Source organism: Nanorana parkeri, unplaced genomic scaffold, assembly GCF_000935625.1.
Source record: "Nanorana parkeri isolate BGI_ZX_2015 unplaced genomic scaffold, ASM93562v1 scaffold1448, whole genome shotgun sequence".
Lineage (NCBI taxonomy): Eukaryota > Metazoa > Chordata > Amphibia > Anura > Dicroglossidae > Nanorana > Nanorana parkeri.
This window is the reverse complement of record NW_017307716.1, coordinates 26468-40762: the sequence shown is the minus strand read 5'-3', so window position 1 is coordinate 40762 and position 14295 is coordinate 26468. Positions and strand designations below refer to the sequence as shown.

At 42.7% G+C, this 14295-nt stretch overlaps 1 protein-coding gene across 1 annotated transcript in view; it reads left to right on the top strand.

Annotated features, from left to right (window-relative positions):
- ATP6V0C (ATPase H+ transporting V0 subunit c) overlaps window positions 1-13054 on the top strand; it is a 23927-nt gene extending 10873 nt beyond the window's left edge. The window contains exons 2-3 of the mRNA XM_018570055.1: window positions 10645-10828; window positions 12429-13054. Of these exons, the coding sequence (XP_018425557.1) occupies window positions 10645-10828; window positions 12429-12633 (389 nt within the window). The 3' untranslated portion in view covers window positions 12634-13054. The remainder of the gene's footprint in view (window positions 1-10644; window positions 10829-12428) is intronic.
- Window positions 13055-14295: the final 1241 nt, after the last annotated feature.

Below are 14295 nucleotides of genomic sequence, written 5' to 3'. Positions count from 1 at the left end.
AGAAGTGACAAAATCCACACAAGTATGAGGGGTTTTGTTTAAATACTAAATCTCTTTTGCTGAACAAGCAGTACAATGCAGCGTGGTTATGATGGTGGCCATAGTGTGAAACATTGCTAATATTATTGGCACCAGCCACTATGATTGGCAGATGAGCCATATTTTGGATTGTTATGTTGTGCTTAGTGTGTCTTTGGTAGGCAACAAGTTAGATTTCAGGGACCTAAAATGCGAACTTAAAGCGCAATTCCAGGCAGCTTGTGAAAACATTTGGTAAGATGTTAACCAAATGCTGCAGCTTTGCTAAAGCCAGAAATTGCATTTTTAAACGCTTGCTGTCTGCAGCATTTTCTTACTATTTGCGCACACATGATAAAATATACTTTTTTGACTAGAAAACAGTGTTAAACCCCCAACCAATGATATATGTTCTGAAAGTAGAGGCCCTGTAGAATAAAAAGAGGCTAGTTGCATTTTATGTTGCATGGTATTTGCACAAATGTTTATCAAACCAGTATTTTTAGGATAAGCTAAATTAAAATTTAGTGCACAAACAGAATACCCAATTATTTGGTAAAATATGAAATATGAGGATCGCACCAGGTAAATGGATACCAAACATGTCAAGCCTTACAATTGCGTTCGCCTGTAAAACCGCAAAACAGTTTAATACCCCAAATTTTCCCATAGGGAACACTTAAAAACTATTTTACCGCTCATCAGTTTTAGTGCCAACAGTGATTGATGGCTCTAGAATTATTGCTCTCAAGACGTTCACGGCGATAGGTAACATGTGTAGCGCAATTGTTTTTGAACGTAGGCGAAGCGACGTGGGGTGGGGGATTTTAAACTAACCTTATTGCCATCACATAGCGGGGCTAACAATCCCCCTATGTAATAGCAGATAGTGTTTGACGGGTCCTCTTTATGGCGACATCAGGCCTCTTTCAGACCCCCTTATGTCACCTAGGGACCCCAAAGAAGCTGAGGAAGCAGATCTGCTTCCCCAGCTTTTTCCTGGCTCTAAGATCAGGAGACTGTAACTAGTGACCTCGGAAGTGATGTAATTCACACCCAGGTCCAGTGATTGGAGGAGAGATCAGCGGCTGGAAGCTGCTGAATCTCTTTCTCCAATCGTTGCGCGTTGACCCGCCAAGCCCGGGGAATCCGATGGTGGCCCCCGTGGAGAGAAGGGTGCCGCACGGTACAAAAAATAGATGCTGGATTGCTTGTACATTAACAGACATTGCTGGCTGTTAAAAATGACACTAACACAGCTGCAGCCGTGTTCTTGTTTTAACCACTTCTGCGGACCACTTTGTGGCCCAGAAGTGGTTAACATTTTGAACTTGTTCCTTTTTTCTTTTCCCCACTTGTATGCACAAGCCCACGATTTACAGCAGCCTCCATATGTTCAGAGTTTGCCTCAGACTTGCATTGTGAAAAGGAGCAGTAAGTGTGGAAGTCCCATTGTGTGAAGAAGCCGGATGTGCAACCATAGCGTAGCAGTCCAGAGCAGTAAGCGGTACCTGTGTATGTAGTGTGTGACCTATGGTTTTTCTGTGTACATACGACACTGTATGTGGAAACCCTTTCTTCTTAACCCTTAGAAGCCTTTAAATCTACATTATCTTGTTTAAAAAAAAAAATCAATGGTTTCTAGGTCTTCAACGCAAGAGTCACATTTTTAATAGGATTCAAATGGGAAATGTGTGAATCCTGGCTGAGCGTTCTCATCTTTTCTGAAACTTTTAGAATAAACCATTCTAAGTTTGTTCCCTTCCATGAAAAAACTGAAAACTTGAATTTGCCCAAGTAATTGCCATCCATTGTCTTGTTCCATATTTAGTCAAATATAAAAAGCAAAGTGTAAGGGAGGGGGGTGTTCTCAAAACAGATTATTTTAAATAAAACTAATGAAAATAGTGGGTCCTTAACCTCATATTTTGTTGCACAACCTTTAGTGGCTCATATACGTCCACTTCAGGATAGTCCAGTTTTTTTTGTTCATGGCCATTCTTGGGTGCTCTTAGCTGTGTTTTGGGTAATTTATCCCGTTGAAGACCCGAGTCAGAGCTGTATGAGAATGGGCAGCATGCTTTCCTCCAGAATTGCTCGATGGTCTTTCATTGTGGACTGCACAGAGTCTATGGACCTGTGCCAAATGCAGCACAGCAGGCCCAAAACATAACTGAGCCTCCATGTTTCACAGTAGGGTACAGTGTTTCTTTACAAGCTTTAATTTCTTTTATCTGAGCATATAGTTGATGTGGCTTGCCAAAAAGCTCCAGTTTTGTGTAATCTGTGCAGAGGATATTCTCACAGAAGGAATGTGCCTTGTCAACATGCAATTTGGCAAATTCTAGCCTGGCTCTTGTTTTTCCACAGCAGAGTCTCTTTGAAGGCACTGATGTGATCACACTGATGTACCTCGACCTTGGAGCTCTGCTTGCATTTCTTTTTCCCTTGGCCCTTTGTCTACCATTTTTTACAATCCTTTTCAATCTAGAGTTTTTTTTTCAGGGTGGCTAGTGCTGGCAATGTTTCCATGGACCTTTGCTTGGAGATGGTCTTCTATCAATTTATCTTTGACATGTGAACTTTAATTTTTCTGATCTCCTCAGACAACGCTCCTCGCTTTTATACCACACTGAACATGGACCAACAGCACAGTGACCACTTTTCTCCCTTAAAATGGGCTGACTGATTACAAGATTGAAGATTCGCGAGCACATTACAGAAAAATGTTTAAACTATCACTATGTTCCAATTATAATCCTTTGTAGGGGTACCAGCAAGTCTGTCCTTACCAATTTAAAATAATTTGTGTATTATCTTTTCACACTCTTTGCTCTGACATACAAGGTTATGCTTTTCGGGTCAATACTTTTTCCCAGTTTTTTGTGGTAAAATTAGGTACCTCGGCTTATATTCGGGACGGCTTATACTCGAGTATATACAGTAATTGCTTTGGATTGCATTACTCTTCAGAGGTAATGAAACATTGTTTTATGAGTTGTAGGACCTCAACAAATTTGTATTTCCTGAGGTAAATATTGGACTGACTTTCCAAGGACTGTACCAGTGGCTTTTGTTTCTATGGCTGATTCATAAAACTGCCAGTATGAATGGGCATTTCAGTTCAGCAATTTAATTTTTGCTAGTCTTCATCTTAGTGCATCAACCAAATGTGCAAGTTTCATGTAATGACAAAAGATGTGGATCACATAAAAAAAAAAAACCTATTTGGTTTTTAAACTGCTTGTTCAAATCCACCAGCCCAAATGATGTGTGTAAAGAAGCCACAAGTGTGGGCGGATGTTGGGTTATGTATTCAATAAAATACATAGCTGGTGGACCGCCTAGCTGGCCCATTCCTCCTGGTGGCTGCCTGTGTAAAGGTCCTCAGCTTGGTCACTACCTCAATATTACTGTAGGGTGCAGACGGGTGTTGAGGCAGTCCTGGCCATTAATGGGTCTGCTTTAGGGATGCACCGATACCAGCATCGGTATCAGTGGCGATACCGAGTATTTGCATGAGTACTCGTGCAAATACTCCAATACATAAAACGAGTACCTGTTGAAGAGGTCAGAATGGAGCAGATGACTAGGCTGTGACACGGGAGTGGCTGAAGCAGACGGAGAAGACGACACAGCAGGTTAGTACTGCCGCACCTCATGGGGCTGGGCACAAAAATGCTTTTTACCGGCATATATCATTTAAAAAAATAAATAACTATGTACTATGTAGACTTCAGACCCAAAATTAATTAGCCCCTTAATTGGGTATATTTGATGACTCTCAAAAGAGAGAACAACCCCCAGCTGCTTAAACTAGACTCAAGAAAAAGTGAGATGATCTGAGGGAGATCAGCTCAAAGTACAGCTAGTGTATTGCTCCCAAGCCATATAGCTTCATGGTGACCAAAGGAGTTCCAACCAGCTAATGTCTGCATTACTTAGCAGGACTAGAGGTCTGGAAATCGGGACTATTAGAATACATCACATCTCCTGTGTGCACAGTGCCCATGTAATCGGCCCTTAGCCTGCAACTGCGCATGTGCAGACTGCCCAGCGCTCATTCAAAAATCCTGTGCATGCGCAATAGCAGGCTGAGGGCCGATCACATGGGCGCTGTACACACAGATGTGGGCAGATCCGTGAGCAGTGTCTGTCCAGCTGGCCGAGGGACATCTGTAGTATCTCGAGGGAATGGGGTGCCTGCATGGTGGGGATCGTGTCACCATATTGTCAGATCTGTTTGGCCGGCCTTGATGCCGATTTGGCTGGGGAGGCGGCTTCCCGGCCAATCAGCATCGAGCCGGCCAAACAGAATGGAGTCGGCTTCCTGGGCAATCAAGAAGCCGGGCGGTGGGTAATGACATTGGCTCTATGCTGCTGGAAGTATCGGTGCCCTGTATCGGTGAGTACTGAAATAGAAATATCGGTACTCCTCGATACCGAAAAACGGTATCGGTGCATCCATATTTTTCTTTGACTTGCTTTAAGAATAATTCTATGTTGTGCTTTACAAGTTCTGTTTGACTTTTCTTGTGCTGTTCAGGTCTCCATGACCCAGTGAACACACAATCACATTTCTACAGTACTTTCCATGCATTGTCAAATCCTAAACTTGATTCTGAGCTGCAGTTTCTCCCTCAAAGGAATTCTCACATATTCTACTTATTAGCTCAATTTAATACACTAAAGTAACTGTCTTTCCTGTGGGATCTAACCATTTCAAACTGCTTCAGCTTTTTAGCCTCCACTGCACACATTGAATTCCCTTTCATCATGAAAGAATAAAGCGAATTTTGAAATGTCAGTTTATATGAATCTGTAGTGGTTTTAGTTAGGACTTTAAACACCAACCCATATGGCTTGCTAATTGCTACCTGTCAGGCTGCAGAAGGCACCCTCAGGCTGGCTTTTGTTGGCACATTTGAGCTGTGGGAGCTGCCACTAGAGCTGCACTAAGACTCATAGTTAGGATTTCTTAGGGCCCATTCACACCAGATGCAGTCCGTACTGAGAAATGCAGCACAATACTTTCCTATTGGGTTCACACCAGACTAGTCCATTCTGATGCAGCCAGAAAATTACTGCTTGCACTATTTTAGCTGCATCGGATCATGATGGAACACATGTAAAAGCAATGGATCACAACAAAACACCTGAAATCCCATTTTAAGCCCCAAAAAAGACAGCCGCATCAATCGCACTAAAACGGTGACAAACTCATGGCAAAGCGCATCGCATGTGTGCAAACACCTGCGGTTCTGGTGTGAACTAAGCCTTAAGGCACACACTATGCTACCCTACTGTAAAGTAGGTGTCTGAGCGCTTAATCACCCTATGGGACGAGGAAGGGCCTGCTTAGCCCTGTAAAATTGGGGTGGTGAACTTTGGCAAGGGAACTACAGGCAGCTTAATGCATCTGCTATACAAAAGGGTATGTACAAGTATTCTAGAGGTTTTGGTTAATGCATGCTGCATCTAGATTTTGGTGTAGTGTATGCTGGACAGTCTAAGGCCCCTTTTCACATGGTCAAGTCAGTTCCAACTGTTGTGGCATCCATGTGTCCATAACCCCCCTCCCCATCTTGCGAGGGAGGAAAAAATTAACTTATCAGACCCATGTTGGGTATATGGGGCGTTGGATGTCTGCAGACGTGTCCCCTGTCCCAATCAGGTCAGCCAAAGGGGAGCTCCTGTTCAGTTTGGTTTTCTGGACCTGGATGGATGCAGGGGTCATTTGGATGTAAACTGACTTTTGTGCCGGTTTAGATCCAGCTACCCATAGATCAATATTGGGCTTCTGATCAGATCTGCCTGAAAAACTGTCTGGGGGACCTGATCAGACTACCTGTGTGAAAGAGGCCTTGGTAAGACCTAGTGCCAACTCCTGGACATGGTGCTCCTCAGACTGAAGATAGGAGCATTTACCCTACAGGTATCTGTACTTGGACCAAGGTTAGGAAAGCAGATTTGATTGGCTACTTGGGTCTTTTTCTACCATCAATGTTTCTATCTTCTGCTAGGAAAGGACAGGGCGATTGTTTTCCACTTCATTTACTGCACTGAAATAAACCAGCTATAAAGTATCAGACTTGAGCACTCACTGGCTGCACAAGGGATAACTAGAATGTACACTATATCAAATTTTACTCTGAAAATTGCACATGGGAGCTGTTTTAACTGGCAGGATTTTTATTTTCAATTAGTTCTAAGATTAGTCCTGCCAGCATGGTGACCCAGCTTTTTCTCTACTACAGTTGGCACAATACAGCTAGGTCACCTCTTGGCTCCAGGTTATATCTAATGGTGGTTATAAACCTGAAGTTGCAAGGGCATAGACTGGGCCTCCAACAAACCGAGAACATTGTAACAACTGCCCTAACAATCTATACGGCCACTACATGCCTTGTGGTTTATGGTTTCGCATAAACACAGGAATTTCCCGTTTAAGTGACTAAAGCAATCACGTGACTCCAAACCCCCCCCCCGGAATGTGACACATGACTTGCAATTCTGCTAGGTAATCATTTGAAAGACTTGAACACTTGGCTTCTCTGTATGTTATAGTACAAGTTAATTTTTTTTTGTTAAATCTTTGCCTAGTATCTCCAAACTTCGTACAGCTTGTGCTAGGCTAGCACTAGTGCTGTGGTAACTGCATTTTGCACTGTTTATCCATGGTTTTGATCTTTCTTTTGGCCAATGACTAGCAATATCTACTGGTACATCATTGGGGTTCTTTTGAGGACTTTTTTTTCAGCACCAAAAGCATGTACCTTTTTTTTGGGGGGGGTTTTGTATGCAATCCCATTTTAGATCCAACGGTGCCAAACTGCAATGTGTAGCCCCAAAGAAAGCACAGCCTCTTGTTGCAGGGATGTGAACAGTCTCATTTCAGAATGTGATTTCCATACTCATGCATTGTAGAATGGTGGCAGACGCAGGACAAATTGCACTTGTGTGAACAGGCACTGATAATTTATGATCTTCAAGTAAAAGCGGCATCAAGCAATATTTACAGTTTTATCTTGATTGTGTCATGCCGGTATGTACACTGCATCAGAAGCAATTCCAGCAGGCCTGTTGTGAGGCAATTACAGGTTATACTGTTTGAACAGTCAGATTGTACTGAGCCTATTGAAAGCATGCAAATGCTTTATAGAGGGAACATTGAGGAAGATATTAGTCATAACTAGGTTTTATTGTCCAGATTTGAGTGGTAATGTAAAAGTGAAATATTTGCGTATATATACGGTTATCACATTTTTGTGGGGTCGAGCATTTTTTAAAAAGACATGAAGCAGTAGGTCAGTGGCATTAATTCAGCATTTATCGAGGTTGGTACTAACCAGACAACCCTGCTGGGGGTCCTTACGACAGTCTGATTTTATTCATGTGCTTAAAACCCTTTTTCAGAAAGAGGGGGACCTATTGCTGTTAGTGCTTTAAGTGTTGGCTAGAGTTGAGCTTTCATTTGTTTGGTACCCAAAGTCTAAAAAAAAACCCGGCTTAAAACAACCCAATCCACATGGTGACAACACAGCTGTGCAACGTCACTGCAGAATGAACAGTGCTGTCACTTGAAATGGAAACCCCAATGATAGGATCCATATGTAATATAAATGTTAAAGGGGGAAGAACAAACTGCTTTTAATGCTAGTAATGGACTGCACCATATGCAATTTATGAATTGACTGACTTAAAGGAGAACTATGAGGTAAGTGATTTACACATCCTCATAGTTGGAGCCGACGTCTGACAATGAAACGGTCACACGTCGGCTCTATAGATCATTAAGTGAGTAAACGCATACCGTTGCTTGTTCACTCCCTGATCATCTCCCTGCAGAGTGGTGACTGCCAGGCAGGGATTCTCCCCCCCCCCTCTCCGCTTACTGAATGGGAGGGGACGATGGGCACAGCTGGCTGTCCCTCTAGATAGCCAGAGCCCGCTGTCAATTAGCCAGCTGGGTGGATCTTGACAGCATTGTCTGGATCTGTCCTGGCTGCAGCGCTCAGTATTGCCTGCTATATACTGAGCTTTGAGTCACAGGAGGAGGTTGGTGTATGTACTCCTGTGACCCTAAAGAGAACTATGGGATAAGCTTACCCCCATAGTTCTCTATTAAAGGCTGAAATATGGAGATCCGATTGCAGACTTGTCTGAAGGTGCAAGTTCCAGGGCTACTCTTAAACTTTCATTACTTGGTGAGCCTCTGACTTGAACAAACTTGTGTATGTTGGTTTTGGAATGTAATTGTGTAATCTTGTATACTTGTGTTAATAGGCCCTAAGTAGTGATACCTTCTAATCGGGTAATATGAGAAATGTGTAGCCTGCCATCGCTAACCTGAATGTGCTAGGTGGTGCCCGGCCTTCCCTGGATTCAGTAGTAAATGGTCAGGACTTCTGATCTTCTCGTATGTTCTGGAGCTGAAATTCAAAGCCGCTGGATGAGCAAGGCAACCAGAATAATCACAGGTAGAGCCCAGACATGTCGGGCCTAATATTTTTGTTGGCACAGCTATATTTTGTAAGAAATCCTTGTACCAGCCCTTTGACTAAGTCTTAACTTTTTTTTTCCTTGTTTTGTGCTGTCCACATCCATCTCCAAGAGCGGGGAAATTTGAACAGTGTCCACGTTTTTTTCTTTCACATTTTTCCAAGCTTGCTTATGTTTGTGTACTAGATTTAGGAGAATTGTAGATCAGCCATGAGGGCAAAGTGACATGTTTCAACCTTTTGAAATAAGATCAACCAGAGCAAAACCATTGTGCACCACTACTGCACAGCATGAAGTAGAGCCTGTCTATGTAACACGCAAATATATGGAATGCCTTAAGTACATGACAAATAAACAGGGTTATAACCTTCCCTAAACAAACTAATTGCTGACAAATCATTAAGGCCATTTTTTAAACATAGCAAATGTTGGTGACTAATTTACTGTTGCAACTCTGGTTTTTAGATGGTAGCTCAGTCCCCCCCTCCAATCACTAAAGTCTCAAGCTTTAACATGGTAATGCCCTTTCAAGTCTCATTTTTTACATCTATAGCCTTCATTAAAATACCTGATGATCCTGATATAAATGTCCTTGTTCTGCTACTTGTCACCCTGTCATATACTTGGTGATAATACTTCCCATGTCCAGTGGAGACTATAGGCGCTGTACCGGTGCTTACTACACAGGTATGTTATTAGAAAGCCTGTTCTGAGCAATGACCAGCAGCTGCTATAACACATCCATGTTGATGGGAAGCAGCTGCAGGAGATTGGCAGCACTGACATGCAACAAAGGATGAAAAGGTGAGAAAGTAATTGCTGGTGTGTTCGCCCGGTAGGGTTTACATCGGCTTTCAGGATTAGCAGCAAACTGGAGTATTGCAAGATTTGACAAGCATTGACCAGGCAGTTCATATCCTATTTTACTGGAAAGTCGCTACTATATTTGCTAACTCCAGACTTTGGAAGAAAAAAAAAATAGGATGTTGCTGATTGACACATTAGGCATTTTGGGTAGTTTTATTGAAACTAATGAATGGCATTTGTATGAAATTGTGACTGCAGCTGCCTTTTGTAGTAGTCATGTGAGATAAAGGTTTGGTCATGCTCCAGTCCTGTGACTTGGTACCACATTCCAGTGAACTGCTTGTCCAGTGGTGGTGATCAAATCTGAAAGAAGAAAACTCCCACAATGCATATTTGTTCTACTCAGCCTCTCTAGATGGTAAGGCAAAGAGTAGGATGACATGCTGGAAGCCTCCACATTTAACATACTGACAATGGCCGCTTCCAAACTTGTCCACAAAGGTTCCTTAATAAAAAAAATACTGTAAAACATGATTTAATAGCCATGCGTAGAGTATCTCAAAGCGTACATGTACCTTTTTTGTCTGCAAATGCCGCGTGGATGTCACCCCCTTGAAATCAATGGGGCTGTGCGGAAATTGCTGCCTGCATTGTACAGGACTGCGTGATCCCGGGTGTAGTGCAGGTGTGAACCTAGCCTTAGGGTGATTTTACTGTGTCCCACCAATTCCTCCTTCCTGCTTTTGCATCAACCTGCCTATTATGCCTCTAACCTAAACTTGAACACACTGAAAGAGCTCTCCAGAAAGTGGTGCAAGCCATTTTTAAGTCCCTACTTTTAAAGGACTGCTAAATTTTAGTCGCCCTGAGACAGTTGCAGCACTTGTACAATGTGTTGTGTTATCAGTCTGTCCCTTCAGGTGGTGATATAGGGGTAGAGAAATTCTAGTAGGTAGTTTTGAAACTCTGAATGCATCTGAGCACCTGGACGTAAATTAAAAACCAGTTTGGGTACGACTAATTAAGCTTTAGTTTTATGGAAAATACAAGTTTTCTTTTAAACCTGTAGAAGGTGAAGAACGCCTGGTCATTGTTGCAGTGCATTGGTATCTCTTGCATGCAACACGGAGTGAAGGTCTGTCTGTCTATACACTTTTTACTGATTTCTACTGTTGGGAGATTTATTTGGATGCTGCTAAGTACTGTAGCACCCCTCGTATTGTCCTCTTCCATGTAATGGGACTAAAGTGTGAACTGTAATGGCTGTCTGTCTTTCCATGACCATACTGACTGTTTCCTTTTTTACTCTCTACACAGCATTGGGGGCAGCCTATGGAACGGCGAAGAGTGGCACAGGTATTGCTGCCATGTCTGTCATGAGGCCTGAGCTGATCATGAAGTCCATCATTCCTGTTGTCATGGCTGGTATCATAGCTATCTATGGACTGGTAGTGGCAGTGCTTATTGCAAACTCTCTCACACCAGCAATCTCATTATACAGGTGGGTTTGTTATTTATACACTGTGCTCAAATCTCTTACATGGAATATGTGCTGTTTTCTGGGACACGGGCTCATGATTTTGTCAACCTACAATGGTGCATGCACACGCTAAAAATCTGTCAATAACTGAGGCCATTTCAGCAAGCCTTGAGAGGTCTTAAAGTATGACGGCACTAAACCACTCCCAACACTTCTCAGCTAAACACCCTCTTAAAGTGCTTGCTTATTTTAGTACTACATTCGCAGACTGTTTTTACACCACTTTTACTATACTCCTTTGAACTCCTTTGAACTTTTGGACTTGTATGAGCTCATCTCCTGGAATTGGAGTGATTTGAGTGGTGATCCTATATTTTGTGCAGACATGGCAAGCATAGATGAAGAGGACTTTGGTCTGGAGGAGGTTAACAGAAACATGTCCCGGAGCAGGCTATGGCTGTTGTCTGAAGTAAACTGGGGTGGTGGGTGAGGTTCTACTATAGCTTTGTGCTACGGAGGGTCATAAGTAAAATTGCAGACAGTGCTGGAATTTGAGTCAGGCTTTTATCTCGTTGGCATTTTTCGATCTACTAGATGTGAGATTATTGCTTAATCAGAAGTATTTATTAGCAGTTATTGCTGCACTGGACCAAATCCTTATATTTGAACTGGTGAAAATTGTTGCTGAAAGTGTAGAGAAAATACCAAAGGTAGGTGTCCTCATGACGAGTAGTAAGGGGAGATCTTCAAATGGGGACATGTCTAGGGAAGGTTTCTTTTGTTGTGTTTTTTACAGGAAGTGAATGGAAACGTCTGCAATAACCTGGCAGGGGTTTTAAAGGAGAACTATGAGGTGAATGCTTTTCACTCAGCCTCATAGTTCTAGCCGACCTGTGACAATGAGACTGTCACAGGTTGGATCGGGAAGTGAGCGAACACATACCGGTGTTCGCTCACTTCTCGATCCTGTCACGGCAGAGCCTGACTGACAGAACGGATGGGTGAGGGGGCGGTTACAACTGCCTCTAGATAGGCAGAGCCAGCTGTCACTCGTGCAGCTGGGCGGATCCAGACATAATTGTCAGGATCCGTTTCAGCAGCGGCGTCTCGGTATACCGCGAGCTGTAGCCTTCTGGTGTAAACCCGCACAGCTGAGCACTTTCAGTTTGTGTGACCAGTGTTATCTTGATAGGTGAACAATGGCAAATGGCTGGGGAAAATCATCCTGTGACATTCTTCCACAATTTGATTGCTGTTAAGGTGTCTACAGGTCAAAGGTAATGCACATATATCTGACCTTTAAGCCATGGGATAGTTCAGAAGTTGTATTCTTTGGTATCATTTTGGATATTTTATGACCTGAATGCAGCAGGTAGATTGTAAAAATGTATGTGATCTGCCTACAGATGAATGTACGGTGTCCTTGGCTTCAGTGTTCAGATACAGTATGTAGGGGAAACTTCTGGAAAGTAATGCATTGTATATAGATTCTACTTCTGTAATTCTAACAAGAATTGTGCTTTAACATTTATGGTCCCAGGACGCTAAGGTAATGTGAAGTCTATTTCCTTTTGATATTCTTTAAGCTGAAACTAACTTTCGTTTCTCTTTCCTTGTCTAGGAGCTTCTTACAGCTAGGTGCCGGCCTCAGTGTAGGATTAAGTGGTCTTGCCGCTGGGTTCGCCATTGGCATTGTTGGGGATGCAGGTGTGCGGGGAACAGCACAACAGCCCCGACTATTCGTAGGCATGATCCTGATCCTCATTTTCGCAGAAGTCTTGGGTCTGTACGGTCTGATTGTGGCCCTTATCCTCTCCACAAAATAAAAAGAAGAAATTTCTTCCCCACGTTCCAGAAATCGCCACTTACAAAAAAAAATGGTTTTATCATGTGTACAGTCATCCTTCACCCACCCTGATTCAGTAGATTCTTTTCCCTCTCCCCTGTAACTGCGCAATTGTAAGTTAGTGACTGTTGTGTGTAACCCTCTAGCTATATTCATTGGGTGGACTTCAGGGCAATAAGGAGTCCTGATTCCAGTGTTGTGGGAAGGAAGCAGGCATCACTTCCACAAATCACAAGACTCCCTCTTCTGCGTGCAGTGTTTATTTCTCTTCCCATATCTTCTGTGGATGTTTCCTAACAAAAGTACCATGTAAAAATATGATCTAGAATTGTAATTTCCTTCTTGCCATTCAATGTTTTATTTATAAATATAAAATCTTCATTGTTCATACTTTAAAACAAGAGCCAGCTGTTTCTTTTCCTCTTGTAACTTGTCCCACCCCTTCCCTTTGCTGCATATATATATTTAATCTATAGCTGTATATTTGTGTGGGGTTTCCTTGTAAGTGCTGAGAATTCCCTGGATGTACTTTGGTTCGAGATTGCTGTACTGTTCTGACATTGGAGTGAGGTCTCAATATATATATATTTTTGTTCTAGTTTTTTTTTGTTTTAATACAAAGAGATTGATTACCGTCCGTGTTCAACTGGTGACCAGAATATTTTAAAAGCAAAACCTTAACATATGGTGAAGATGAACCCACTGCTGGGAATCGATTACACATTTCCAAATAAAACCTCTCCAATACACTGAAGCTGTCATTGTTTTCAAGGGGTTGAAGCCTGTTTGCTTCAGACATTGTCCTGCAGAAGTGGTTTCATTTACATTCCTTTCATGTGTTGATGGGCAGAAACTACACGGGTTCAGGTGGTTGTCTTGTGTTAGTAAAATCTGCTGCAACAAGTCTTCATTAAACTAAGCTCCAGTCATGAAATGTTCATAGAATTCCTCTTATCAGCAAAGGATATACATGAGTGTCAGATGCCCTGAGAACCCAGATGTAAAAGTAGTGATAGAATAGCTGTGCTGCACATGATTTTTGGAGGGGCACAGCAGGTCCTCCTGCTACAGTCTGGCTGCAGGAAATCACAACTGGATAGAGACCAGACTGGACACACACACACACACACACACACACACACACACACACACACACACACACACACACACGTGTGTGTGTCTTCATTAAAGGAAGCACAGATGTTAAATTAATAGTGATAAAATAGCTGTGCTGCACGTGGCCTGTGTAGGGAGCAGAGCTGTGAAAGGGGCACTGCAGGTCCTACTACCAAAGACTCTGTAGGAAACCACAGGAGGGTTGATACTAGACCAGTCGCCCTGCACAAGCAAAGAGCAGCCAGGGACTGGTCATTACAGGAAGCCTCTGCACAGAGGGAAGTGCAGGTGTTTCATGCTGAATGTAACTGATCTACAAAACCACAATAGCCAAGGATTTCACATTTAACAAATGGGAGGCACCTAATGTTGGTGAAAATGATGTCTAAAAGCCTATAGGCCATAGGCATGTTTTAGGAGCATTTCTTCATTGCCTACCTACTCTGAAAAATTTGAGTAGGGATATGAATGTGAAACTGTTCCTTGAAAAATACAACCATTGGTGGCCATTTTGAATGAAGTCTCT